Source organism: Impatiens glandulifera, chromosome 1, assembly GCF_907164915.1.
Source record: "Impatiens glandulifera chromosome 1, dImpGla2.1, whole genome shotgun sequence".
Lineage (NCBI taxonomy): Eukaryota > Viridiplantae > Streptophyta > Magnoliopsida > Ericales > Balsaminaceae > Impatiens > Impatiens glandulifera.
The window spans coordinates 126,748,478-126,774,943 of record NC_061862.1 but is presented as its reverse complement, the minus strand read 5'-3'; the positions used below and the strand labels follow the sequence as shown (position 1 = coordinate 126,774,943).

The 26,466-nt window shown below is 28.9% G+C and overlaps 3 protein-coding genes across 6 annotated transcripts; 2 read left to right on the top strand and 1 right to left on the bottom strand.

The window, feature by feature from the left end:
• The first annotated feature begins 217 nt into the window (after window positions 1–217).
• On the top strand, window positions 218–2,789 carry LOC124942720 (beta-glucosidase 44-like). The gene is made up of 11 exons (XM_047483273.1): window positions 218–467; window positions 559–614; window positions 839–914; window positions 982–1,053; window positions 1,141–1,228; window positions 1,340–1,629; window positions 1,711–1,792; window positions 1,871–2,091; window positions 2,185–2,216; window positions 2,303–2,405; window positions 2,515–2,789. Exons 1-11 carry the CDS (start codon window positions 218–220, stop codon window positions 2,787–2,789), a joined length of 1,545 nt encoding a protein of 514 aa, XP_047339229.1.
• Window positions 2,790–15,848: 13,059 nt separating this feature from the next.
• On the top strand, window positions 15,849–20,362 carry LOC124927043 (hydroxymethylglutaryl-CoA lyase, mitochondrial-like). 2 transcript variants are annotated; one of them, XM_047467385.1, is made up of 7 exons: window positions 15,849–16,277; window positions 16,354–16,533; window positions 17,362–17,442; window positions 17,546–17,709; window positions 18,228–18,364; window positions 19,102–19,217; window positions 19,842–20,362. In XM_047467385.1, the coding sequence occupies exons 1-7, from the start codon at window positions 16,050–16,052 to the stop codon at window positions 20,094–20,096; spliced, it is 1,161 nt and encodes a 386-aa protein (XP_047323341.1). In that variant the 5' UTR covers window positions 15,849–16,049; the 3' UTR covers window positions 20,097–20,362. The 2 variants fall into 2 exon arrangements, with proteins under 2 accessions (XP_047323341.1, XP_047323348.1); XM_047467392.1 differs by having other exon boundaries at window positions 15,850–16,208.
• Window positions 20,363–21,654: 1,292 nt separating this feature from the next.
• On the bottom strand, window positions 21,655–25,179 carry LOC124919740 (small nuclear ribonucleoprotein-associated protein B'-like). 3 transcript variants are annotated; one of them, XR_007097602.1, is made up of 3 exons: window positions 24,175–25,179; window positions 21,973–22,037; window positions 21,655–21,806 (listed from the first exon to the last, which is right to left on the bottom strand). XR_007097602.1 is itself a non-coding variant. In XM_047460065.1 (2 exons), the coding sequence occupies exon 1, from the start codon at window positions 25,031–25,033 to the stop codon at window positions 24,179–24,181; it is 855 nt and encodes a 284-aa protein (XP_047316021.1). In that variant the 5' UTR covers window positions 25,034–25,179; the 3' UTR covers window positions 21,655–21,806; window positions 24,175–24,178. The 3 variants fall into 3 exon arrangements, 2 of the variants coding, with proteins under 2 accessions (XP_047316021.1, XP_047316020.1); XM_047460065.1 differs by lacking the exon at window positions 21,973–22,037; XM_047460064.1 differs by lacking the exon at window positions 21,655–21,806 and having other exon boundaries at window positions 21,813–22,037.
• Between the last annotated feature and the right edge of the window lie 1,287 nt (window positions 25,180–26,466).

Here is a 26,466-nt window from a genome sequence, read left to right as displayed (position 1 = left end):
ATTTTGACTCCCCTATTATTGTTGCTACACTCTATATAATTGTAAGAGAATAATTGAAGTAGTCACAAGTTTTAAAAAAGATCCGAGATTTATCAAAATATTCCGAAAAAAATTAACGAGGCATTTGACTCCTTATCCTTAATCACCTATAAAATGCACAATTCTCCTTACAATACCTACAAGTTACATTCTTCTTTCTTCCTTTTTAAGTATAAAGATGGAGAAAGTTTTGAAATTACTTCTATTTGTTATGGTTATCCAATTTGCAATGCAGAAAGTCCGTGCAAGGCAATTAATCATGCAACCGACTCCTCAATTTGAAATATTTAACACGGGTGGTCTCAATCGTAAAAGTTTTCCAGAAGGATTCATTTTTGGAACAGCTACGTCTGCTTACCAAGTAGAGGGGATGACCGATAAAGCGGGGCGTGGACCTTGTATATGGGACACTTTTATCAGGGATCATGGTGAGTGTTTATATTGTTTTATTTAAAATTGAAAAGTATTACTTCTCGTAAAACTTTGATTTAGTTAATTTATTTATTTGTGTTTCTACAGGAATTGCATCAGGAGCTAATGCAAGTATTACAGTTGATCAATACCATCGTTATGAAGTATGGAGATATTTCAATTAATTTCCTAACAAAATCATTTAAGCTTTAACTTCTAATAATAGAGAATTTCAAGAAGAAATATTTTATGATGTTTCTTTTGAATTGTTGAATCAAAATATTTACATTTTTAGACAAAAATGTTGTATTAATTTACAATAGAAAAATCAAACTAACTAAATACAAATTATCAAATATTGATATTTTAAGATTTTACTCTTTTGCAGGAGGATATGGATCTGCTAAAAAGTCTCAATTTTGATGCATATCGTTTTTCAATTTCGTGGTCGAGGATCTTCCCAAGTAATAATATTATTAAAATATATAATTATTTACGAACTTGAAATTAACAATGTGATATGTTATATAGATGGAAGTGGAGTTGTTAATCAAGAAGGGGTTGACTATTACAATAGATTAATTGATTACATGATTCAAAAAGGTATAATTTGAAACATAATTAATGATATAAATTATGAAAACAAGTACATGATTATAACTAATATCATAACAATGTTCACATGAACAGATATTATTCCATATGCCAATTTATACCATTATGATCTACCTCAAGGACTTCAAGACAAGTATCTAGGATGGTTGGATCGTCAAGTTGTGTAAGTTTCATAGTGGCTAATCTTTTTTAATGTGTGAAAAAATGAAAAGTTTGTTAACTTCAATTATTACTATTTATATTTCTTATAATAAATATATTTCATATTATAATTTTTCAGGAAGGATTATGCGGATTATGCAGAATTTTGTTTTAAAACATTTGGAGATAGAGTTAAAAATTGGATGACTTTCAACGAGCCAAGGGTTGTTGCAGCACTTGGATATGACGACGGAACACATGCACCCGGAAGATGCTCTAAACCTTATGGAAATTGTACCGAAGGTGATTCTGGAACTGAGCCTTACATTGTAGCCCATAACTTGCTATTATCTCATGCAACTGCAGTTCAAAGATATAGAGAAAAATATCAAGTAAGAACTTTATTTCTTTATATTTCTATAAGTCACTTTCTATAAATCTATATCACTTCTCACATTATATCATTATAGGATAACCAACAAGGACGTATTGGTATTCTACTAGATTTTGTCTGGTATGAATCTCTTACTAGAGGAAAAGCCGACAACTATGCCGCTCAAAGAGCTAGAGATTTTCATGTTGGATGGTAAACATTTTCAAACAATTTAAAATTTATATTTTGATTCATATATAATAATGATTACCATCGTGGATGCTTGTATAGGTTTATACATCCTATAACTTATGGAGAATACCCAAAGACTATGCAAAATATTGTTGGTGACCGATTGCCAAAGTTCACTAAAGAAGAGATTCAAATGGTGAAGGGATCGATGGATTATGTGGGAATTAACCAATACACGACATATTATATATATCATGATCCTAGTCAAGATCATCCAAAAGTTTTGGCCTATAATCAGGATTGGCATGCTTCCTTTGCTTGTAAGAATCTTCCATATATTTCAATAATAACAAAAACATGTTAGTAATAAATTTGAATATTTATAAATTGTTTCTCTTGGTTATAAAATGCAGATGACAAGAATGGAATTCCAATTGGTCCAAAGGTAAAAAACTAAATAATGTTTTAATTAATATTTACCTATATATATTATGCTTTTCTCATTTATTTTATTCTATTATATTACAAAAGGAATATTCGGGTTGGTTATACAATGTTCCATGGGGACTTTACAATGCCGTGTCATACATTAAGGAGCACTATGGAAATCCTACAATGATTCTAGCCGAAAATGGTAACTTCCTGTTCATAATTTATGTACATGTTTAAATTTAAAAAAACAAATATTGTATCAATTAATATTTTCTCGATCTATATTTTTCTCTTCTATATGGGTTTTGTAGGAATGGATGATCCGGGTAGTGTAGACATTGCTCATGGACTGAATGATACTGCAAGGATCGAGTATTATAAGGCATATATAGGCGAATTAAAGAAGGTTATCGATGAAGGTGCAAACGTTGAAGGCTATTTTGCTTGGTCGTTGCTCGATAATTTTGAATGGGCACTCGGTTACACCTCAAGATTTGGTCTTACTTATGTTGATTTTGAGACACTAAAAAGATATCCCAAAATGTCGGCTAATTGGTTCAAACAGCTATGCAATCAAACTATTTAGCGAGTGAACAAAGAAAGGTTGTTTGCTATCTTTTTTATCTTTTGGTAGTCTTTACGAGGTAGCTCAGTCTAGTCTTAAAGGATTTTCTTTCCTAGTCTAGGCAAATAAATGTAATTGCTCCTCTTTTTTCTACTTTAGTAAGTTTAAGGCTCCGAGAATAATTAATAATTTCTTTGTCTAATGTATATTCTGCACATTAGATCCAACTTCAACTGAATTATCTCATTGCATAGATTGAAATTAAAGAAAATTCAATAGTTTCTGTCATTTCTTATCATTTGTTTGTAGTATATTTATACACCAATCATAAGATTCTGGAAAGCTTTTTGGAACCCTTCATTTTAATTAACACACAAATTAAAGTGGGAAGCATTACATGCATGTACTTGATGAGGTACTGTTCCTATATATTTGTAACATTTAGAACAACTCCTTTTTATTTTTCGAATCTATAATAAGATATAAAAAAAAATTATCAATTACTAATAAATTAAAAGAGTAAAGGCATATAGATAATTTTTGTAAGAAATTTTTTTTATAGAGAATGATGTATCATCTTATGAGTGAAATACAAATTTAAAAATTATCGCTCTTAAATGACGCATCATTCATTACAACAATATTTATCCTTATTCAAATTAAAACCAAGAGAAATTTAAATATTAATTTTTGCTACTATTCTCAAATCCAATATTAAAAAAAAAAAAAAAACTAGCCACTAGATGTACAATGCAGATGAAAATTTATTATAGGATTTATGACAAATTCAAATCCAAGGTTTTTCGGAATGTGTTATTCATAAAGGAAAAAGCTATGCTTAGCCCTATATTAATAGATTTGATCAAGCAATTGAAATACACATAAATAGTGGTATTCGGGTGTAGAAATATAATACTGTTGCCTATTGAAAATAAATATACTAAGATTAATTAGTTTGAATTTTCTTGAGTTGATTAATAATTTGAAATTAATTAATTTTTGCAAACTAGTTTTGCTTGAACTTATTTGGAGTGAATATAGCTAAATTTAATTTTAAAAAGTCATTAAATTTAATTTTAAAAAGTCATTAAATTTAATGGCATCAATTCAAATGCACGGATAAGAATATATATAAAATATTATTTATCTATACAAATAACATTATTCAAATTTAATTAATTTAAAATTAGTTTAGTTGGTAAAAATTAAGTTTAATCTTAAAATTAATATTAACATATATTATATCCTCTCGGCACCCACTTAATCGACACCCACTTAACTCCTCAATTGACCATCATCTTGTGACTCACACTTTTTTATATGCATTTTTATCCCCTAGGCAAACCACTCACCAATCTTAGTCGACCTGAATTGATGATACACTTCTTATATCTCGTCAAACTCAACCACTAACTTTCTAATTGACTCTCATCTTGTGACTCACACTTTTTCATGTCTCTTTATCCTCTCGACAAACCACCCACTGGTCATAATCTTGTGACTCACACTTTTTCATATATCACTATCCCTCGACAAACCACTCGCCAATATTAGTCAACCTCTCTTTTACTCTCATTTCAACAAATCAACAACCAATCTCAATTGATCATAGACCTCTTATCAAACGTCAAAATAACCAATAATCACCACATGCCCTCCATCTCGTGACCTTACACTTTCAAACATGCTCTCCAAACCAACCACTAATTCCAACCTCACACTCGACAAACCACCCACCACCCGACCTCCAAATCGTGACCTCACACTTTCAAATACTCGCCAAACCAATCACTAACCACCACCCGACCTCTATCTCGTGATCTCACACATTCAAATTCTCGCCAAACCAACAATTAATTTAGATTGATCACAGATCTCTTATCCAATATCAAACCAACCACTAACCACCACCTGACCTCTATCTCGTGACCTCACACCTTCAAATGATCGCCAAACCAACTACTAATTCCAACCTCACACTCGACAAACCACCCAACACTCGACCTCCATCTCATGACCTCACACACTTTCAAATGCTCGTCAAACTAACCACTAATTCTGACCTCAAACTCGACAAACCACCGGACACCCGACTTTGATCTCGTGACCTCACACTCGACAAACCACCCACCAACTGACCTCCATTTCATGACCTCACACACTTTCAAATGCTCACCAAACCAACCACTAATTTCGACCTCACACTCGACAAACCACCCACCACTTGACCTCTATCTCGTGACCTCACACACTTTCAAATGCTCGTCAAACCAATCACTAATTCCGACTTCACACTCAATAAACCACCCACCACATGACCTCACACTTTCAAATGCTCGCCAAACCACCCACTAATTCCGACCTCACACTCGACAAATCACCCACCACCCGACCTTTAAAATATAAATTTGTATGTTTTGGGATTCAAACCCTGGTCTTAAGCATGAAATGTGAACACTTAAACCGTTAGACCCCTTATGATTGTTGACATAATTTTATTATTTTGTGTATGTATATATTTTGTATTTAATATTTATTACTAATTAGTTAACTTTTATATTAATCAAAAAATTATTTATATTCTTAAAGAAAATTATATATATATATTATATGATGAGAGAAAAAATATATGAGAAAAAATAAAAAAAAAATGTATTTATATAAATTTATGATGAAAAATATATATAAGGTAACTACATTTAATATATATATATATATATATAATTAATAAGAGAGAAAAAAATTTGGAAAGAAAAATTAGTTATTATTATTTATCTATATGATAAGGAAAAATAAAATTTAATTAAGAAAGAGAGAGGAGAGAGAAAATATATGATGATGACGACTTGGATTATAATTGATGATATTATGGATTAATGTGGTGCTGGTTGACTTTAAGCATCATTATATATTAGGAGTCTAAATGAGCCGAGACGAGCTTGAACTAGCCCTGGCTCGAGTTCGGCTCGACTCGTTTTTTATTGGCTCGTCTCGAGCTCGATCGAGCTTTTAATATTAAGCTCGAACTCGGCTCGATCAAATAACCATAGGCTCGAGTTCGACTCGATAGGCTCGATAAGCTCGAAGCTCGAATTTAAATATATTTATATATAAATATCTTATATTAAAAAAATATAAATCACCATTCATAAATCACTAGTTCACCAAAATAATATTTAATATCTTTAGTTACATATTAATAAAAAAAAGACAAACATAAATCAAAATATAGCTCATAAAAGATAAAATTTCAGCAGCATGTGTGTTCATCTCAAATTTCAGCAATATGCATGTTCATCTCAAATTTCAGCAACATGCGTGGTCATCTCAATCAAAATTTCTCGATCATACAACCTTTATTACTACATAAATTCATTAACATAAAGCTATAGTATACTCAAATAATAATATAATAATTGCACTAGAAAAACAAATTAAACAAACTAGAAAGAACTAAAATATAATATATTGAGATTACATATATTAAATAATATTATAATATAATTATATTTTTTTTATTTAATTTTTAAAAATTATATTTTCGTAATTAAATTAATATCAATATATTTATTTCCTTATAAGTATTATATAATATATATATTTTAATTTATAAATATTATTCTTGGTATATCTTGATATACTAAAATATTGAAATTCTCATCACCTTCCTTTTATGTATTAATAATTTTGGTATCGATATAATAAACAATAAGTGCATAAATAGTCTTACGGGTGTTTCAAATTTTTATTATAAAATATAATATAATAAAAAAAATATTATTAGGTTCGAAAAACCTCGACGAGCCATCAAGCGAGTCTTACCTAAGCTCGAATTCAGCTCGAATCTTAAACGAGCTGGCTCGAGCTAGGCTCGAATTCGATTTTGACCGAACTCGAATCGAGCTTTGACCGAGCGGCTCACGAACGGTTTGACTCATTTACTCCCCTATTATTATTATTATTATTATTATTATTATTATTATTATTATTATATATATATATATATTATGGGAGGTGCTTTTCCCACTCCGGCTCCATTCTTCACTCACCTCCCAAAATTACTTATTTATTCTTATCACTTTTATATATTTAAATTTCTTATTTTATTTATTTTATTTTATTTAATTATTAAATTTTTCTTATCATTAAATATAATTAGTTAATTAATTTTTAATATATTTTTTTCTACTTTATTTATTTATTTAATTAAAAATATAAAATATTATTATTTTTATATTATAATTGTTTAAAATATATAAAATATTGAAGTGTGTCCTAATTTAATAAAATATAAGTATTTAATATTTTATTATATTAATTATATATATATATATATATATAATTTAAATATATATATATATATTTAAATACTTATAAATGATTCAAATTTTTTATTTATAAATAAAATTATCAATCAAATTAAAAGTCTTTAAAATATTATATATTAATAATTAATCAAATTAAATATAATATTTTACTTAATAATATATACGATAACATTATTAATATTTTCATTTATCGTTATTCATAACTAAAAAAATTATAACAAATAAGATTTAACGTAATTAAAATGAATTCATATTTTATTTTAAATAAAAAATAATTCTTAACCGAAATAAGAAAACAAAAATAAATATTCGAAAACTGATATAAAGAATATTAAATAAAAATATATAAAAAAAGATATTAGAAAATAATTAATTAAATTTAATGAATAAAAAATATAATAATTAAATTTAATTATCGTCGCCCGAATATCGCCGTCGACTATCCTCGCAGTTGCAAAGAACTCACGAACCTCCAGTTTGTGAATGATGAAAGGTCCACCTAAAAACGTTCTCAAGTCGGAGGCTTCAAGAGATTTGAACATTTCAACCATTTCTGGAAGCGCCAAAGAGAGGACGGACTCAAAGTCTACTTGCATTGTGTTCAGAACAAGGGAGGTCATTTCTAGGTTTAGAGAATAGACGATGAAGAAGAAGACTTAGGGTTGTAGACAACTAAGAATCTCAAGAGATTTCTAGAGAGAGATACCTCACTAGATAATGGTCTACTCTACAAAAAATATGCAAAATTTATCTTGCAAAGATTTGTGGATGCTGGAGATCGAGACGATCGAAGGTCCACATCTGTGTTTGTTTTTCTTTGTGGAAACACTGACATATCTTGGAGTAGCATGAAATAAGGATCGGTATCCTTGTCTACAACATTAGCGGGATACAAGGGCTCACGCAGCACAAGAGTGCATGTGGCTTCGTAGACTCTAGGAGGATTTTCATGTCACTTTTGATCAATTGGTTCCTATCCATGGAGATAATTTGAGTGCTATTAAATTGACTTCAAATCCATTGTTTCATGATATCTTTACAAAAGCACTTCCTAAAAGTCCTTTCGAAGATCTACGATCTAAGTTGGGACTAGTTCATTGGACATCACTTTAAGGGGGAGTGTTAGAAATTAAAGTAATAATAATTAATGTGTATTTTTTGTTATTCAAGAGTCTCTTGGATTGTCTAACTCTCCTGGTCTTATTTCTAATAAATGAGACTCTTTATGTGTCTTAGTTTAATGTCAAAGTTTTGTTTTAATTTAATATATATAAGTTTGTAATCGTGTTCTTATTTCAATAAGTTCAATAGACATAATTTCATTTCAAGTTTGTTTCATTCACTAAAGTCTGTATTCATTTTTTAATAAGTTTTTTCACGGTTCGATCATCGAAGTTTTGTTTGTGATTTCGTTACAAGTAGAACAAATTTGCCTCTTTAGTTCTTTTCAAGAAAACAAGAAAGGTTATATGAACTAATTTAAAACATACTAGAGATTAAAAGTGTCTACCATTCAGATAATTTCTTCTTCAAGAAGATGTTATCAACACATTTTACTCTCATATCATTGTCAAACACTAACTATACATTTGAATAAAAAAAGTGAAATTCTTCATGTCATATTCTAATGAGTAATGAGTTAAGTAAATTTAGTTGGAAAGCAAAAGGTTGCAAGTGTATGCTCCAACAAATGCAGACATGGTTGCAAGGTAGTGTTCCCAATGCTTGCAACTTCTCACCGACACCTAACATCGCTTACAAAGGTTGAGAATTCTATCCCGCAATCACTTTCGAGAATCTAGTAAGCTAATTCATTTTAAAATATATATATATATATAAATCAAATTTCTAATGTGATTACCATAAATTTTGCAATAACTAGCATACAATTACTAGAAACAGCACACTTAGCACAAACAAAAAAGAAAGAAAATCAAATCAACAATGTAAATGAAAGTCTTGAAGTACAATAACAAAAAAAAAAAAATTATCCAAAACTATTTCTATCGAGTCTAAAACAAGTCTACTCCTCGGTCACATTTGTTTTGCAGAACGGACAAAATTTCTTACGCAACAGCCATGACTTGATGCATTCCAAGTGAAAAATATGGTTGCATTTTAAATTATTGACATCTTCTCCACATATATATTCTTCCTACAAGTTAAATACAAAGTAAGTATAAAATAGTTATTTAAAAATTATTAAAAGAATATTTTTTACCAGACAAATACAACATAGTTCAGCTTCTCCATCTTCAAAAGATTCACGACAATATTTTGTTGGATTCAAGCACAACATTATCTCCTCTTCGCTCAATCCTACATCATCGTTGATGATTGAGGGTTGCTCTATTTGTGCTGATAAGATTACCTATTCCAACATCAAGCATGTTTACTAGTTAGATGGATAATCATGTCATAATAATATTACCGAAAAATCAAGTATGATTGAGATCTTCATTTACGTTTCCTTCGACATTTTCCTCTTCCTAATAAAAAAAACAAACATAAATTTTACTCATTTAACAATCAAGCATATAATAGAAGGCTAGAAGCACACATGCATAAATAGAAAAAGGTTCAAAAGATCACCTCAAGCTCAACTCTTCTTGCATGCACCCATTCATTGAAGGAACCATAAATCTAAATAGTATTGCAAAGATATATAATTACTTAGTGAACTCTTAAAATTAAGTAGTGATATAGAACAATCTTAATTAATTAAGAATAGATAAATAAATAATTAGAAAATTTATAATATTTAATTACCGGATCATTCGCAACCGGACCTGAAGTTAACCTAATTATACGAGCATATTCCAAAGCACTAATAGAGTTGATAACTTGCCCAATCGAGGATCCTCGATCGTCCAACCTTGGTTGGACATTGGAACCAACAGATAGAGCGCTCGCTCGAAGCAAGTTAAGTAACATTATCGATGTCTCATTACTTGTCACAATATTAGGATTAATGTTTCTTTCTTGTAATTGACTAGCATTAGTACCATCAACTAGTTCATCCCTTGGTTGGACACTTCTAGTTTCAAAGTCATTATCGTTATAGGAACTAACAAATATATTTGAAGTTATAGTACCTTCCACATGAATCAAATCCATTGTTAGTTCGTTAACTTCCATTTCGAAGTTATCATCTTCTATGTTATCTTGTATAGTTCCAGGCATTATGAAGCAAATTTTGTCGAATATTTATATATCTGCTCACCAAAAACAAATTAAAGCCTTTAATATATATCAATAGTATTTATATTTAACAAAAAAAAAATAGAGAGAGTAAGATTATTTTGTCTAAAGATTTACTCATATAAAACTACATTTCTCATAAATTTTCACTTATTTGAAAGGAAAAAACTAAACTAAGAGTATGCTATAAAAAAAATCACTCAAGTAACATTAATTAGCCACTGAAAACTAAATCAAGGTAAAAAAAGAAATATATGTGTATTTGTTTTTGGTTGAATTCAGGCTTTTTTAATTGTTTGTAGTTAAATTATATACATGTTATTTTTAAGAATATAATTAAAGAGATTATTAGATCTATAAATAAATTAATTATTAGAGATTGAAAAATAGAGAGAAAATAGTATTAATTATTTACTATATTTACATTGTAAAATAAATAAAATTAAAATGCTTTCATTAAAAAAAATGTAGATAGTGTAGATTTGGAGCCTCGAGGGAGGGAATAATTGGACTTATAAAGAAAAATAATATAAGATAATTAGATATATATACATATATATCATATCATTGAAGTAAAGAAATAATAAAGTAATAAGATATAAATTAAAGATGTATACATTAAAACATTGGTTATTCTTTACATATTCAAAGACAAAATTAAAATAATAAGATATACATTAAAGATTTAGAAAACATTAATCTTTGACTTGTAAAGAAAACCATATGTTTAGATTTGTATAATTGAAATTGAAACTTAAAAATCATATACAACTCAATTCTATTAGAATTAACATAATTTGATTATTTTTTATTTTAAAGTCATAAAAAAATCATTGAAAAAAAGAAAAATGAAATGAGTTATCTCACCATTTCAAAAACAAACAATGGATTTTAAAACCCTAATCAAACATATATAGTTTATCAAGATCTTCATCATCTAATTAAGAACATAAAAAAAATTAAACTATGATTTTACTACATGTATGGCTATTTTTCAAGGAAGAAACATACATTTTTCAAGTAGATATATATCTAGAGAAACAAAAAAAAAATAGATTACCCGGTTGCAGTAGAATCGATCGTTTCCTAAAACAACATATTTCTTGTCTTAAGAAACGAGAAGAAAACCTTGGTGTAGATAAAGATTAGGAATTATATATATATATATATATATATATATATATATATATATATATTCCAAATAAAATGAAATAGTAATTGCAAAAGAAAAATATATTTTTTAAATGCTAATTTATCTTTTGAAAAAAGTGAACCAAAGAAATTAATAAATATATATATATATATATATAAATGTAAGAATGCATTTATTGATTTATATAAAATTTGATACATTTGACTAAAATAAAATAAAGTTATAAATGTTTTGACTAGCTTTTAGTTGTGAATTTGAATTCTTTGTGGAAGTGATATTTGAAAACACATATTAGTTGTTAATAAACAATATTTTTTTTAATTACAAGTTCAATTGTTACGATAACGTTACAAAATTATAAATATAATTATTCGTTACACAAATCTAACATGTATAAGTACATTTAAAATTGAAATATAGTTCTAAATAGGTTTACAATCTAGACATTAAGTTTCTCTCGTATCCACGAATCACACCTCCACACTCGTAACATTAATAAGTGTGGTGAGCTAATTTTTGTTGTTTAACCATGATGACAAACCAATTTTAGACACTTCAATTTCTTCCTAGAATTGTTTTAAAATAATTATTTTGTTAAACACGAAATGATTAATTTGTAATGTAGAGTCATTTTTTTACAATAAATTTAATCTTTATCCATAATTTTAATTTAATTTCATTATCAACTGATCAAATTTTATAAATTTTATTAATAAATTAAGCTATACAAATTTTGTTTTTGTCATATATTTTATTAAATTTAACAAAATTGAATTCTATTAAAATTAGAACTCCAATATTTTATTTTTAAGTCATAAAATAAACAAAAGAATAATAATTGAATTTCAATTCCAGATCACCAAACATAATCTAATATTAATTATTTTTAATTTAGTATTATTATAATATTTACATTTAATGACCTAATGAAATTATATAATCAAAATTGATTATAATATTTAGAAAAAGATTGAAGGGAATTAATTGTCATTTTTAATTAATAATTTATTATAAAAGTGCCAATAAATGTAGCATTTTAATTTTAATGTACTTAATTAGTTGTTCAAAAGTATGTAGTATTACTGTTATTTTTTCAAAAGTAAGGTTTTTTTTATTATTTGATCTTTTAAATATGGTATATTAATATAATATTATTGTTTATTTATTTTGATAAATAAAATTTTTAAAATCTAATCATAATAAAAAAAATCTCTCAAAATAAGGTTAATATTTTTCGTTTACGCGATACATATCATAGTTTTAAAATACGCGGTCCGATCACGATATGCAAGGGAGGAGCTAGGATTTGAAATATTCCTAAACTAAAAAATTTTCAAAAAAATTACTCGAGCTAGAATGAAAATAATATCAAACAAACAAAAAGCATAAACTTGTTTCCTTTTGTTAATTCTTTTTAATGACGGAAAATTCATCAATAACTACGGTATTTTTCGGTTGAAAAGTTAGCTCAATACTTTACCTTTCTCTCTTCCCTTTACCTAAATTTCAATCATTTTCTTCAGACTTTTTTCATATGAATTTTAATTAGATTCTTGATAGATCAAAATCTGTCTTTTGAGAAAACAAAAACTTGGTTCATTCTGAGTTTGTTTTACACTCGAAGTGTCGTGTACGTTATTGTGTACTCATCTTATTTGGTTACTCTCAGAAGCTCGTTAGAAAGATTATAAATTGGTGGTGGAAAGATAGAAGTCTTCAGGTTTGAGAATTCGGATCCAACCATCATTTTTCACTTAAAGATATTTAACTGTTGTTATATCTTAGTTATATCCCAACACATTGAAGAGGAACTAATTTTGGAATATCTATTACTGGCTAGGGCTAAGCGTCGACCTGCTTAGGGTATAAAGATTTCTATACTCGATAGTTGTATATGCGGATTCAGGTATTAAGTTTCGGACTTGAATTTCTCTATTTTGAGTTCAGATTAATAGGGTTTCTTACAGCTACTCTGTAATCTGTAATTTAAATGTAACTTGCATATTGTGTTCTTTGATTTGATTCAAATGCTCTTTGACAATTGTTGGATGTGGGCTCAAGAATTGCGTAAATCATTCGCTTAGTATTTGAATGGATTAAGTCATGTTTAATATTTAACATATTCTTTTGAAGTAACTAAATTCTTACATATACTTGGGTGTGACTTTATGTAACGAATTGATTCGAAATCTTAAAATAAACTTTAAAATGTTTATTGATGATTTGTAATGTATATCAGAAAATTGACTAAAAAAATTGTTTTTTAAATAATTTCAGAAAGAAGATGGGAAGGTATTCACTATTAGAAATTATTTCTTCTGTAACGACTTCTAGTAACGGCGCTCGAACGCCCTTACTAATATATTTTATCAGTAACGGCTATGAAAAACCGTTACTATTATTAGGACATCAGTAACGGCTATGTAAACCGTTACAAATATTACTTAATTTAACGTTATTATTATTGCATATCTGTAACGGTTTTTCAATATGCCGTTACTAATATAGTGTCTGTAACGGTTATTGACAAAACCGTTACAGATATGCTTTCGATCATAACGTTCTTTTGAATTAATGATTGTATTTTTGGGTTTTTGGTTATTGATGATTGTAGTTTTTGGTTTTGGTTATTGGTTATATTAATGATTGAGGTTTAAAATAGGTAAAAATTTGTAAAAAAAAAAACTATTAGGATTTAGTAACGGTTAAATAATTACAAAAACCGTTAATAAAAATCTAACTGTAACGGTTTAAGAAATAAAAAACCGTCACAGAAACAAAACGAGCATCTGTAACGGTTTTCGAAAACCGTTACAGATAAAATCAGTCTTTTAGTAACGGTTTTTAGCCGGCTAAAACCGTTACTGTTGTTCCATTACTATCTGTAACGGTTTTATAAAACCGTTACAGATGCTCGTGTTGTTTCTGTGACGGTTTTTACACGGCTAGAACCGTTACTGTTATTCAATGACTATCAGTAACGGTTTTCGAACGCCGTTACTGATACCTGTGAAGTTTCTGTAACGTAATTTTTTGTAACGATTGGTAACGGTTTTATGTGCCGTTACAAATAAGTTTCAGTAACGGCGTTCGATGCTTTCAGTAACGGTTTTAGCCCTTACTAATACCCTTTTTTCTACTAGTGATTAATGGATAGTGATAGAATTACTGAAAGGTTCGAACATCGGAACGGTCAAACCAAAATTCGCCAAAATACTCGAGTTGATAATCGAAACGATTTTCAAAACTATGGTACATAGACTGTCTACAAATTCCAACCATTATTTGTGTTGATTATTACTCAATATTAATTGTTTTTACTTAAAAGTAATAAATAATCCGATTAGTATTGAATTTTTTTATGAGAATTGTTGAATAAATTTGACAAGAAAAATAATAAATTATTGTCATGTTTTATAATATTTCACTAGTTGGTCTGGTAGGAAATTAAAGTAATTTAATTTAAAATGAAAAATAATAATTTATATTTAGGAAAAAGATGTATATGTGTACAATTTGTTCATTCAGATGTGTACTAATAAAATATCATTTAAATTTTTGTATTATCAAAAATTGGTTATTTAGATTAATAAACCATAGTTGAATTTTATTTTTTATTTTATATATTTATTAATTAAATAATAATATATTTTCTATTTCCTTATTTTTTATTAATTAAATTTATTTTATTTTTAATTCTTTTTATTATTTTTATATTAATTTCTCTTTTTTTTTTCTTTTTTTATCCGTTTTTATTTCTTTTAGATCTTAAATTCTTATTTTTAAAGAAATTTTAACAACTTATTTATGAATTTTGTTTACTGTAATATTTTTGTGAAAAGTTTATTTCTTATTTAATTTTTTATTCATGATTTATAATAGTAATAAGAAATATTATTTTTTCTAATATTTGATTATTATTTTCTTGTTGTTTGATAAATGAATTGTTATTATTATTATTATTATTTAATTATTAATTAATTTATTTTTGTGTTAAAAGATTTTTATTGTTGAAAGGATAAGTCATGTTCTAATTATTTATATCAAATAATTTTAAAATACTTAATAATCAATGTTAATATAAGAAATATATATATATATATAAAAGATAAAATTAAAATAATTAATAATAAATACTCATATAAGAATAATAAAAAAATTATGAAAATAATAAAAATAAAGAGTCCATCCATTAATAAAAAAAATATATATATTAATATTTAAGAAATACTATATGAATAAAAAAATAAAAATTAATTATAATTTATTAGAAAAAACGAAATGAGTCAATTTTTATATTAAGTATTTATAATTTTTTTTTCTTATATTTATATATATAATTGGTGCAAATTTAGAAACAGGTCCTTGAAGAAAACAAAAGATGCTGAAAAGGTTGTAATTATTGATTTGTTCACCGCATTCTCCCCCAGAGTCTCTCCCGGCGTTATCTCTCTCATTCGTTAAGCAAAATCTTAATAGATTTGTGATTTTGATCTTCTTAATCCTTCGATTCTGATATACTTGATCCTCGATCACTTCTGAATCTGCTACCCAATCATTCCACACCCACTAATCGCACTTTTCCAACCTATTCATTCAATGCTATCAGCTAGGAATTCTCATAAATGGAAATTGTTCTTCTGTCTCACAAGTACTCGCAATATTTCCAGTTTGAAGGCAACATCCTTTCATGATAAGTGGCTAACGTCGAGAACGAACAGGCCTCACAAGCTTAGTTTTGGTGATCTGTTGAACGGAGTAAGAGTAGTGAAGAACAGAACTTTTTCATCGGAACGAGACAACCCATGTCCTGTACATCGGAAACATGTGTGTGAAATTTGCTAATTTATACAAACCTTCATTGTAGTGATGATTTATTGTTTGAATCTGACATGATTTTCAGCTTTTGGATACAATGACTGGATATGTGAAAATTGTGGAAGTAGGTCCACGAGATGGTTTGCAGAACGAAAAGGAAATTATTCCTACTGCCATAAAAATTCAGTTGATTAAGATGCTTGTTTCTTCTGGTTTGCCTGTTGTTGAGGCTACTAGTTTTGTCTCGCCAAAATGGGTTCCACAAGTAAGTTTTGGTCATTTCCTTCAATTTAAATCTTACATTTGATGTATATTCTTTGATGGTTGTTAATTGTTATGGTGACCCATCTCATTTACCAACAAATTTCTTTCAGACATTTAGATTATTCCAACAAATTTCTTTCAGACATTTAGATTATTTCATCTACTTGAGCTTTTACTGAGGGTTTTCGTTTTGTGTTTTCTTGGTTCTTCATTTTGACTATGGAACATTCTAGTGAAGGACTATGATTTAAGTGGATCCTAGCATAAAATCTCTTAAAGATTGTGTTTGGCTATGGATTGTCTCAATTTTGTTTATGTTCATATTATATCATTTTACAATAGTTGAGAATCATCTAAAGTTCATCTTGGGCTTGTTTGATGTAAACCATTTATCTCCAATCATTTCTGTAAATCATTCAAAACACTAAATTACTCTTACTTTATTCTTTATAACATTTTAAAATATGAAATACTAAGGATTTTTTTGTCATTTTACCCTAACTATCTAAATAAACCGTTTTTTTACATTAAACGCGATGTTTTTTAGATAAACTGTTGCAAAAACAAGATCAAACAAGCTATTAAATTACAGATGGATTCACTTTTAGGTGGGTGTTTTAATTTGCATTTGAGAAATGGGTACTATAAATGATGTTGTTATGTTACAGAACTTTTCTGTAGTAAGAGTTGGATGAACTTAATTTCACAAACATTTTCTATTGCACCCATTTCATTTTCCGGCCATAAAACAACGAGTGTTATGAATAACTGAATTGGTCAATGAATTATCTTTTGCAATCAGAGTGAAATCTCATAGAGAAAATTGCAGCTAGCAGATGCAAAGGATGTGCTTGAGTCTATCCAAGGTGTTGATGGTTGTAAATTTCCTGTTTTGACACCAAATATTAAAGTAAGTTCAATTTTTAGAGATTCAGATAATGGGGTTCTTTTTAACATGTTTTTTCAATCTGATCAGACAAGGCATCTGCTATTTCTTGTTGTTGTTGTTTTAGGGCTTTGAGGCAGCTGTTGCAGCCGGAGCAAAAGAAGTAGCAATATTTACAGCAGCATCAGAGTCTTTTGTGAGGTCAAACATAAATTGCACCATTGAAGACAGTCTTGCACGATACCAAGATGTTGTTCATGCAGCTAGAGAACTTTCAATTCCTGTTCGAGGGTAACTTCTATAATCTAATTTTATGTTGCTCTCATCTGTTTTGAGTTTTTCTTTTTCAAGAAAAGGACGAACCTTTTATTAATTAAGAAAATGAATGTAATGTTGTGAACAAATAAATAGAAATCATTACTAAAATGTTATATTTCTCAAATAAAGCGAAAGAACACACTAAAACTAAACTCATGCAACAAAGCTAGTTAAGCAACATTTTTGAAGCGTCTATACCCCATTCCATGTAAAGTAACACATCTTGAGTAGAGTTAGAAACTTTGTTTCATATTCCACTTTGAGTACTTCTACATTTTTTAATCTCCTTCCAAACTACTTCAAATTGATTCTAGGTTTGAATTTTTTTGCATTTTCTCCTTCCATATTTCATAAACACAAGTTGCAAACAAATATTTATTTTGAGTTAAGCGTTCTTTTGTTAATCGCTTATATTTGATAGTGTTAATAATTATTTTAATCTTCCAGTCATGATCTTCCTTCTCCCTTACTTCATCTGGTAAGATTTTCAGGTATGTATCATGTGTAGTTGGTTGTCCGGTGGAGGGGGTTGTAGTTCCATCGAAGGTAGCTTATGTGGCGAAGGAGCTTTTTCGTATGGGATGCTATGAAATTTCTCTTGGAGACACCATTGGAGTTGGTACTCCAGGTATCCACAAAGACTTCAAACTTGTTTGATGTGGGGTTATTTTAAAATAATTTGGAGCTTGCTTGATAAGGGATATGAGATAATCTTTTTTTGTGTGTATTATCCTATATGACCATTGATATGTAGGTGAAAATGCAAAATTTGAAAAAGATATATGGTATTGGTTGATGAATTGAATGAAGTGGTTGATGATGAGATGAGATAGTTTGGATTAACCAATCATCGAACAAGGCCTATAGTTTCATGAAAAAAGGGTTATTTGGGTCAAATGATCAAAATATTTTTAATAATATAATGAATCATGTAAGTGTATTTCAATATTTTAGTTCATGATTTGATTGAAGTGATTGGTGATAGGAGTTGTATTATTTTGGCCTTGATTGGATTGAGAACCGACCAACTTTTCATACATCCTCTCATCAATTTACATCATTCAAATCATCAACCAAAATATCTTGTATAGGCTCTATTTCATTATATATATTAACCTTTTAGATATTTTTACTCAAATAACCAGCTTTTTTATAACCCCAAGGTTATTTAAATAAGCTGAATCCTTACAAGGCCTTGTATTTAATCCAAATAACCCACATCAAACAAGACCTTTTCCTTCCCCTAAGTGCTTCTTAAGATTCAAATTCTTTTCATTGGATCCTTTCTATTTGTTGCAATTTAATCCTTCTGGAAAATAACTTGCATCTTACTTGGTTTTACATCCTTCTCCTTTGTATGTGCAGGATCAGTCATCCCAATGCTTGAAGCTGTTTCGGACGTTGTTCCACTTGAGAATCTTGCTGTTCATTTTCACGACACATATGGACAAGCTCTTGCCAACATCTTTGCGTCCATCCAAGTAAAGCTACTTTTTCATCTTTCCTTCTTTTACTGGAATATATACCCTTACAAAATCTCTACGTTGATACCTAATTTGCAAATTGGGTGAAACATCTTTACATGTCTAAGCTTGTAGAGAGTCTATGTCAAATGATTGAAGATGGTTTGATTTTTTACACATTCTTCATTTTGGATTTGTGCCTAAGAAATTAGTCCCATTCAAAAACACTTTTTTGGTTCCATTTGAAAACAATTTCTGGAGCTGAGGCTGTGTTTGGACGAGGAAACGTCAACAAATTTAGGAATATTTATCCAATTAAGTTATGTTCCAGAACATTTTCTTATCTAAATCAATATACAATTGAGATACTTGACCAAAAAAATGGTTTAGAAGGCAATGTATTGACGTTTTCTCCTCCAAACCTAGATTCAGGTCCAGAAAGTATTTCCAATGGGTTTAAACGGATATCTCATCTAAATAGACATCACATTCAAAAACAGAACTTAGATATACACAAATTCTGAAATTTATTGACCAGATCCAAAACTGAAAGTGTTTCCATAAACAATAATATAAACGAGTTGAAACTGGTTTACTTTAAGGTTTTCCATGATATAAATACTAAATCATTTTGACGTGCAGATGGGAATAAGGGTGGTAGATTCATCTGTATCGGGCTTGGGGGGCTGCCCGTATGCGAAAGGGGCTTCTGGGAACGTTTCGACAGAAGATGTGGTTTATATGCTTAATGGACTTGGTTTTAAAACTAATGTCAATCTGGAAAAGCTCCTTTTAGCAGGAGACTTTATCTGTAAACATTTAGGTAGACCATCTGGTTCAAAGGTTGCCATTGCTGCCTTGAGCAGAAAAGGGACATCTCATGTCTCGAAGTTATAATAATTATAAACCTAATTTGTGGTTTTTTCATAAAATGGCTCAGTACTAACAACAACCCTTTAGTAAGTTAAGCGGAGTAAAGAAAAACGAAGGACACTGTCTATCACTAGTAGGCAGAACTGTCTTTGCTTTCTTGAATTTGGCTTATTCTTATGTCTGTTTTCTCCCCCCTTGTAAAATTAACTTCTTTTGAGTCATAGATCTAATGTAAATCTTTTCACGTTGATTGTTATATTGGTGACTGTTAATTTATGGTGTTTCTGACATGATTCTAGAGTTTGTTTGGTCATGTTCAAGAAGATGGATGATAGATATGATATAATAAGGGTTACTTGGAAACATTACATAGTTTTGTTGTCTTTACTCAATAATAGAAACAACTTTTGTATATGTTTTCTTTTTTATATAATGTAATTCAGATTATACTGTAACTTTAAATCGTTTTTGTATAAGATTATTTTATGAGCTATGATTGCACTAAAAATACCCATGCCAATTCCAACAAAGTGTTATATTTTGTTGTCTTATCATGGGGTATTTTGCTTACAAAGTGACCCCAATGAGTGAGATGAGTAACTTTGTGATAGCTTCTATCAATTTTTAAAAAAGATAAGGATGTCCAATAAAACATAATCTCTCCAATGGAAAAGTAACAAGATGGCATTTGAAATTGTCCTGTGGTAAGACCTTGTTTGTGACTGTTTTTCCTTGAAATCGAGTTCCTGTCCCGGTCTCTGAATATTATAAAAACACAATTAAATATATAAAATTATTAATATATTTATTTATTTATTTTACTTTATAAAAGTTTAAATTTATTTTTTATAATAATATAAAATTTCAATTTATTACTATATATATATATATATATATATTAAAAAAAATCGTTTATATAATTTTATTTATTTTTTTATAAATGTTGTTCCGCGGAGATTCTTCGAAATCGAACAAGACGGAAATAGTATTAAAAAATGGAGATGATAAATACATCCCTAAAAATAACTTTAACTTAACAAATTTACCCAGTTACCTACCAACGACGAAAAATAAAGACTTAATTTTTATTGTTTTAAATATCAAAAAAAAGTTATAATAGATGTTTTATAAGATAAAATTATAATAATTTTTATTATATAATTTTAAAAAATAAATATTTTTTTTTCCGAATAAATTAGTGAGAACTTAATATTTACGTAGTTAATACTTCAACTGATAATTTAAAAATAAAAATAAAAGTTTGGTTATCATATATTTAAAAAAAAGAGGTTTTAAAATTAGTAAAAAAAAGTTTAACAAGTCAAAAAGATATAAGCATGTACAAAATTTGTTTAAATGATAAAATACTAAATTTGTAAAGAAATGGGGGGACATTTTGCCATGTCTAATAAATAACACACCAGCAATGAAACTTCAAAGGTAAATTTGGACATATTTTCATAAAATTGCATACAATTCTAATTTTAGAAAGAAAAACAAAAGGTCTTCCAATTCTAGTTCTATCTAACTAATCTCATAACCCAATAACAGAGATGCAAACATTATCCAAGAAAAAAAAGAATGACAAAGATAGAGCACTAGTGATATTTTTTTAAGCGGTAAAAGTGTGATCTCAATAACACAATCTAGACAAAACTACGTCGCAATTCAATACAAAATACTAGCAAATTTGAGTAGTAGTAGTAGTAAATAATGTAGAAACTGCAAGATCCCCTGTCAAGATAACACAAGAAAATTAGACACAATTCAAAGCAACAAACCCCAAGATGCAGAATTTTGTAAATTAAATTGATCATCAAATGATGTGTCGCTTTCTAACACCCCCAAGTTCAAAACCCACCAATCCAATGAACCATGTCATAAAACCCCAATCAATAACCTTTGAAGAATGAATGCTTGGTTTAAAATCCCAAAAGTTGAACAACAGTCTGCTTGTAGGTTATCCTGTTTGAAAATGAAGTATTACATAAGCTATAACAGAACAATCATGAAACTAGGCATTGTTCAATATATTAGTTCGACTCAATTTTACCAAATCAAATCACCAATGATCTCTACAAACTGATCGGTCAAACAATTGTGGTTTGCAAAATTCCTAAGTTCAATATAGTTGAACCAAACTAATACTACTTACAATTTGACTTGTCTACACAATCTTATAGATAGATCTCTGAGAATTATCCAAAATAAAGAAACTCGTGTATTGTTTTAATATTTAATATTGATTAATATTACTTTTAAGCTTTATTCAAGTTGGGGGCTTTATATAATAACCACTCATATACTAGAAAAAAGATTGATAACAATTGTTCCAACAAGCAAAAGAAAACAGGGCAAAAAGATCAACAAGTGCTAATAATGTTAGCAATCAAATTGATAATATACTAAGCCTGTCTATTACTAGTTAGTTATTAGTAACAAGTTCAATATTTTTTCTTGTTTAGAAATTCGTTAGTATTATTATTTTTTAATAGGATTTATGAACTCATCAAATTTTATTTAAATACACTACTTTTATTGAATAATTTTTAAGTTCTTTGGAAGCATATGGTTGTCACTAGAGATGTAATTATCGACTTGTAACAAGGATTAATAAAAAATAAGATAAAAGTGAAGGAACAGAATTTTGCTTTAAGGTAAAAACACTCAAATGTTTTCAGTTGTTAGAATAAAATTTTTGCTTAAAGAAAAGTAGGTTGTTGGGTAATGTACTGAAAAACAATCATGTAAAATATACTAAATTGATGTTAAAAAATTAATTTTTAGAGAATGGAGAAGGCGAAAAATGAAAATGGATGCCAAAGAAAAAAAAGTAAAGATAAGGAAGTGGTCAGAATCCAATTATTTTTAAAAGGTTATTTGTTAAAATATTAGATTTTAAACGGTGTTAACAAAAAACTAATGAGAGGACTCGTTTTGAGTAATTTTCAAAATTTTAGCAAGCAAGTTGAGCATGTCGCACACTAAACAAGAAAAATGAACCTTTTCAAGGCTTCAAGCAAAACAAGCTTCTTTCCTATTTTTTATCTTATACAAGATATTTATACTTAAATAACTAATGATTATATATCTTATTATTTGTTTTGAAAATGGTCCAGATATAAAGACTCAAACCCATGACCTTAGGGGCATGAATTCTTGTGCTCAATGAGCTAAGGAGTCTTCTATTATATAATTTATCATAAAAGCAATAAAGCATATTTTGCTCCCTGCAGTAAACCCAATCGAGTATTGTGACATGAACTTACAAGAAACTAATAAATAACTCTCAAGTAACCTAGAAAAATTAACATTGTCAAGTGCCATGTGGTTGTTGACTTGGATATTAGTTATGTAACTTGAATTAGTTAAAATTTAAAAAGAAGTAGCTATGAGAACAAAATATATTCAATAAACTTTGGTGTGAGATATAGCAAAAATGTTGCTAGAGAAAAACAAAGAAGTTGTGATTCAAGATACAAAGAAAGTGTGTTTATCATCACTATAGCTACCCACTAAAGATAAAAGGCAACCCAACAACACCACATGGTACATAAGTAAATAAAAAAACACTCAATCAACACATGTAAAACATATGGACCAACATCTCATGCATACAACAAGAAATTGATTGACATGCTAAAGAGCTCATCTAACAACACAATGACCTTATTTGGAAACTATTTTCTTCTTTCTTCTCACAGACAGATTCAAAAATGGAGTCAGACATATCAAATACCACAAAGAAACGGATTAAAAAAGTGTTTTCAAAATGGGCAAATCATTTTGAATACCATAAAGAACAAACATCTTGAATAATGAGATCAAACACTTTGGTGAATGAAGATTTTATCCTACATCTACTCTAAAGATTGAAGTAATGAAATGGGCAAAACCCGCTCTGAAAACATTTTTGAGTCAGACTTCAAAAAGGAAGTCATAAATTATAATTTGCAAACAATAGCAAGACTTAGAAATCATTTTAAATCTTTTTGTAATAAGAGTCAAAACAATACTCCAACTAATATGCATACTTTTAACATGAAAAAGGAATGATGAATACAAATATATATGAACAGTAATCAGAATTGAAACCACATACCGAATTACTGCTGCTGATGGTGTTGGTGGTTTGGTGGAGGGGGCATACCAGGACGAGGAGGACCAAAAACAGGAACAGCAGAGCCACCAGGTGGAGGAGGCATTCCAGGGCGAGGAGGTGGCATTCCAGGCATCCCTGGGTGAGGTTGTTGACCTGGAGGTGGTGGCCCTCTCATCATTTGTGGAGGAGGAACCATCGGACGCTGCCCAAAATGTGGAGGAGGAACTGAAAATTGTGGAGGCGCAGACCCTGGCCTTGGAGGGAACTGAGGCGGCATACCAGGTGGCGGACCTCGTACCATTGATTGTTGTGGCTGTCCAGGATAAGGAGGTGGAACCTGTCCAGGCGGCCGCATAACCGGAGCAGATGAAGGCGGATAAGAAATAGGCGGAGCAGAAAGCTGGGGAATAGGTGGACGAGCAATCTGTGGCTGCATCATTCCTGGTGCAGGACCTCCAATACCACGTACAGGACCAGAAAGTCCTGGTTGTGCCTGGATCAAGGGAGCAGTAGGAACGCCGCGTCCTGCGGCTCGACCTATTCCAGGGCCAGACATCGCGGCGGCTCCTGCAGCCTTGGCTCTGGATTCATCTGGAGGAGGAGGTCCTTCGACAGTCATGGAAACAACTTCTTCACCACGGAGGAGAACGAGACCAAGCGTGCGGCGTTCTTCTCGTTCTTCGTTCTTTTTGCCTTTAGCAGGAGGAAGCTTACGGAATTCCTCGCAGTCACCGAGTACGAGATTCATGTGTCGATCAAAGGCCATGAATTTTCCGATGAGTTGACGACCGTCTTGGATCGTGACTCGCATACGGTAATTGATGTACTGCAGCATTTTAGATCCCTTGGACATCGACATCTTGAAGGTAAGCAATCGGAAATCGTAATGCCGGAGAAGAGAAATGTATAGAGAGCGAGAGAAGACGGCTAGCGCTAGCCCTAGCCGGATTGAGAACTGATGCTTGAAATGGTTTTGCTAGGGTTTTGCAGCGGCAAAACGCTAACGATGAAGCCGCGTTTGTTTCACTCATATAGACTATCAATTATTATTTTTAATATAAAAATAATTTAAATCATAATTTGATAAAAAAAAATATATTTTTATATTAAATAGTTAATTTTATTTAAATCATAAAAAAAAATGTTATACATATAGGGATGAAAAAAATACTAATATTAAAGGCATATAAAATATCTTACCGTAATATATTTTAAATATCAATTTTTAAAATTTATAAGGTATATTGAAAAAAATAAAAAAAAGAAGGTAAAGTATGATAACGATAGTAAAGTGGCATATCGACAAATGAATGTTCCTACTCTTACTTATCGTAAGAGATTTTTAAAATTTGGGTATAATCAATATATATATATTACCGAAATAATAGTATTTATAAGTTAAAATATATATATATATATATATATATATATATTTATAAAAAAATAATTAAAAATTTTGATATTAATTTAATTATAAAAATATAATTTTTTAATAATATCATAATATAATTATATGAAATATTATTTTATAAATGTCTCTCTATCTTATTTATATCGATAAGATTGATTTTTTTTAAGCTTATATATTTTTTAGGTATAAAGGTATAATAACAAAATTAAGGTATACCGAAATTAAGGTAATGTAAAGATGATATGAATTTTTTGTATATCGAAATTAAGGTATATCGAAATCAATGTATACCGAAATCAATGTACCGAAATCAAGGTAAGGTAAAGATATGCATTTTTTACATACCAAAATTTTAAGAAAGGTATAAGGTATGGATACATTAAGATATAATATAATGACCCACCCCTATATACATAGAAAAATATTTCAATTTTAACTTGATTATTCTATAATAATAGCCTCACAAATTACAAAGTTCATAGTTATTTTTAGAATAAGAATTGGTCAAATTCTAAAAAATAAATAAATAAATTGAAAATGCCAATTTATCCGTATAATTTTAATAAAATTATTTCCTATATATAAATAATTAGTATTAGGGTTTTCATTCCGTATTTCTTTTCTTCATCTTCTTTTTAATCTTTTCTTTCTTTGTTTAGGTTATTGTCAATCAATATTTGCAGATCACTCCATCTCTTCCGTTATACAATGGACTTTAAGTAAGTTTTTTTTTTATTTAATCTTTCAAATTTTCTCTCTTAAAATCTTTTATTATAATGCTTTTGATAGTAATAGAGGTAGATAAAGTTATATTTTCTTTTATTTTGATGATTATTTGGTTACAAAACCCTGATTTGTTGTTTTGTTGGCCAGATCACATT

Bases quoted from the DNA above. Each gene is read 5' to 3' on its own strand.
- LOC124919740 (XM_047460065.1), bottom strand. From the start codon at position 25,033: ATGTCGATGTCCAAGGGATCTAAAATGCTGCAGTACATCAATTACCGT.
- LOC124927043 (XM_047467385.1), top strand. From the start codon at position 16,050: ATGCTATCAGCTAGGAATTCTCATAAATGGAAATTGTTCTTCTGTCTC. The intron at 16,278-16,353 runs GTGTGTGAAATT...CATGATTTTCAG, and splicing joins GTCCTGTACATCGGAAACAT to CTTTTGGATACAATGACTGG. The intron at 16,534-17,361 runs GTAAGTTTTGGT...AGAAAATTGCAG, and splicing joins CGCCAAAATGGGTTCCACAA to CTAGCAGATGCAAAGGATGT.
- LOC124942720 (XM_047483273.1), top strand. From the start codon at position 218: ATGGAGAAAGTTTTGAAATTACTTCTATTTGTTATGGTTATCCAATTT. The intron at 915-981 runs GTAATAATATTA...TATGTTATATAG, and splicing joins GTGGTCGAGGATCTTCCCAA to ATGGAAGTGGAGTTGTTAAT. The intron at 2,217-2,302 runs GTAAAAAACTAA...ATATTACAAAAG, and splicing joins GAATTCCAATTGGTCCAAAG to GAATATTCGGGTTGGTTATA.